General features: G+C 60.6%; 3 protein-coding genes across 3 annotated transcripts in view; all 3 read left to right on the top strand.

Annotated features, from left to right (window-relative positions):
• Positions 1 to 48: 48 nt before the first annotated feature.
• On the top strand, positions 49 to 321 carry DQ04_15871000 (putative UDP-Gal or UDP-GlcNAc-dependent glycosyltransferase; the record flags this gene model as incomplete). The annotated part of the gene is made up of 1 exon (XM_009317377.1): positions 49 to 321. One exon carries the CDS (start codon positions 49 to 51, stop codon positions 319 to 321), a length of 273 nt encoding a protein of 90 aa, XP_009315652.1.
• A 229-nt stretch (positions 322 to 550) lies between these two features.
• On the top strand, positions 551 to 1,132 carry DQ04_15871010 (secreted protein; the record flags this gene model as incomplete). The annotated part of the gene is made up of 1 exon (XM_009317378.1): positions 551 to 1,132. The coding sequence occupies one exon, from the start codon at positions 551 to 553 to the stop codon at positions 1,130 to 1,132; it is 582 nt and encodes a 193-aa protein (XP_009315653.1).
• A 627-nt stretch (positions 1,133 to 1,759) lies between these two features.
• The window catches only part of DQ04_15871020 (hypothetical protein), a gene marked incomplete at both ends in the record, with an annotated part of 954 nt that continues 412 nt past the window's right edge, over positions 1,760 to 2,301 (top strand). The window contains one exon of the mRNA XM_009317379.1: positions 1,760 to 2,301. This exon is cut by the window's right edge and continues 412 nt beyond it. Coding sequence (XP_009315654.1) covers positions 1,760 to 2,301 — 542 coding nt within the window.

Genomic DNA, 2,301 nt, shown 5'->3' on the forward strand with positions numbered 1-2,301 from the left:
GAGGAGGTGGCGCGGTTCAAATCCCTCAATGCCGATCACGAGGATGTGATGCTGGGGCGTGTCCTCTACGAGACGCGTTACCCACATGTCATCTTTGTGCGAGAGAAGGTGTGCCGCTTTCACGACGTACACGTGGGCGCCAACAGGGCACCCGTCACGTCGCAGTCCGTTGTGGTGCACCACCTGCGAGAGCACGAGTACGCGCAGCTCGCCCACCGCTTCCACGGCGAGGATCGCGACGCGGTGACGCCGATGCGGTTTGAGCGGCGCGCAGGGCCGATGGGAGTTGTGGGCGAGGCGCTGTACACCTACAACTGTTGAGCGGTGGCATGTGTGTGTGTGTGTGTGTGTGTCGGGTGCGTGAAGGCGACAATGAGGTGGCCCCCATGCATTTTCTGCGCTGAGGCCCCCGCACATATGTGCCTGTGTGTTTCTCTTATCTTTTTGTTTTCTTTTCTCCGTTGTTGTGGTTGGTGTTGTTGATTGTTGTTGTTTTTTTTGTTTTGGCGTCTTGCCTGCCCCACCAACAAGCAACCACTCGGAATACACCATGGGCTTCCGCACACGCAGGACTGGTGCTGCCGCCGGCTCGAGCGGCGAGGCGATTCCACTCAACCTGTCCTTCGGCAACTTCGAGTTCGAGGACATGAAGCGACTTGGCAAACGCGGCGGTGGTGTGCGGGAGTTGGCGTCGCTGCTGCGCCACGCCCAGCGCCAGCGGACGGCGCACTCCGCCCTGCTGAGCACCGAGGAGGGCATCGAGCAGCGCAACGCGGAGCTGCTTGGCACCGCCATGCAGCGCGCGGCCGGCATGAAGGTGAAGGATGACCCGAAGCGCCTCGCCAAGGCGCTGGCGAAGCGGCGCAACAAGAAGCGCAGCTCTGCGAAGAAGTGGGCCGGGCGGCTGCAGAAGCTGCAGCAGTCGGTGGACAGCGTGGTGGAGGACCGCACACTCGCTCGGCAGACCGCACGGGCGCAGCGGGAGAAAAAGACGAAGGATCGGCAGCGGAAGCGCGAGTCGAAGGGTGGTGCTAGTGGCGGNGCTGGCGCCAAGCGGGGGAAGAAGGGCGGCGATAGGAAAGGCCCCGCTGCGAAGAATAAGAACAATAAGGGTGCCAAGAAGTCAAGATAAACGCCGTGAAGAGATGAGGCAGCAGAAGCAACAGCAGCACAAGGCCAGAAGCAGTCTGACATGGGAAACAGGGGGGGAGAGAGAGAAGTGGTGTGCATTTTTATGAGGTGGGATGTTTTCCCTTCCCGATGCGGTGCGTATTTCTGTGTGTCCCTTGCGGGGCCCGCACAGAGACACCGGCAGACGGGCGAATGGACCTGCGCTAGCACACCGAGTCTAACGTGTCGGCGATTAAACACTACCAGAGAGCACCGAGTAAGGCATGCCACAAGGAAACGGGGGGAGTTGGCATCTGTGTGTGTGTGTGTGTGTGTGTGTGTGTGTGGTGCAAGAGGTCCTGCACGTATAGGCATCACGCTGCTGTCGTTGTTGTTTGTGTTGTGCGGCTCAGTGTGTCCTCTTTTCCCCTTTGTTTCACCTTCTCGCACGGCAGACTTGAGAAGAGTAGGCTTTTTTTTGTTTGGAAGGGGCCTGCTGCAGGAGACCCTCCAAAGAAAAGAAAAACACCCGAGAGAAACAGGAAACTAAGGAAGAAAAGCTAAGAGGCGTCCGAAGACCAGCTGGGCCTCAGCAGCCACACACACACACACACACATACATACGCTTAAGTGAAGGAAAAGGGCAAGTATGCTGCGCCGTTTTAATATCTGCGCCGCCACCCGAATTGTCCCGACGGCGACGGTGACAGCCACCCTCGTCGCTGGACGCTGCTTTCTGCAGCCGCAGCCAAGCGTGCGTCCCGCCATGACAGCGACAGTAACAGCAAAACAGGCTGCAACAACGTCCATGGCTGCCATGCGTGCTGCCCCAGCGTTGTGTCTGGCGAGGCGCGGATTCTCTATGCAGCCGCTGCAGCGTATGCGTGCGGCGGGGCATCAGGTCCGGCCGCAGACGTCGCCCATGAACTTCGGCGGCGGCAGCAGTGGGAACGGCAGCACCGCCGACAGCCTCACGCCGTACGTGCGGGAGCACCTGGCGAAGGTGTACGGCCTGCTCGCAGCCGGCTGTGCGGCGGCTGGGGTCGGCTCCTTATTGATGTTCGCCACACCGCTAGGGAAGGCGATGCCGTTCTGGCTGCCGATGGTTGGCGGCTTCGTGCCGCTCCTGTGGCTCTCCTTTGCGCCGCCGCAGAACCCGACGCTGCGGCTTGCGCTGTTCTTCTCCTTCAC

This window comes from Trypanosoma grayi, assembly GCF_000691245.1.
Source record: "Trypanosoma grayi strain ANR4 Tgr_1587_V1, whole genome shotgun sequence".
NCBI lineage: Eukaryota > Euglenozoa > Kinetoplastea > Trypanosomatida > Trypanosomatidae > Trypanosoma > Trypanosoma grayi.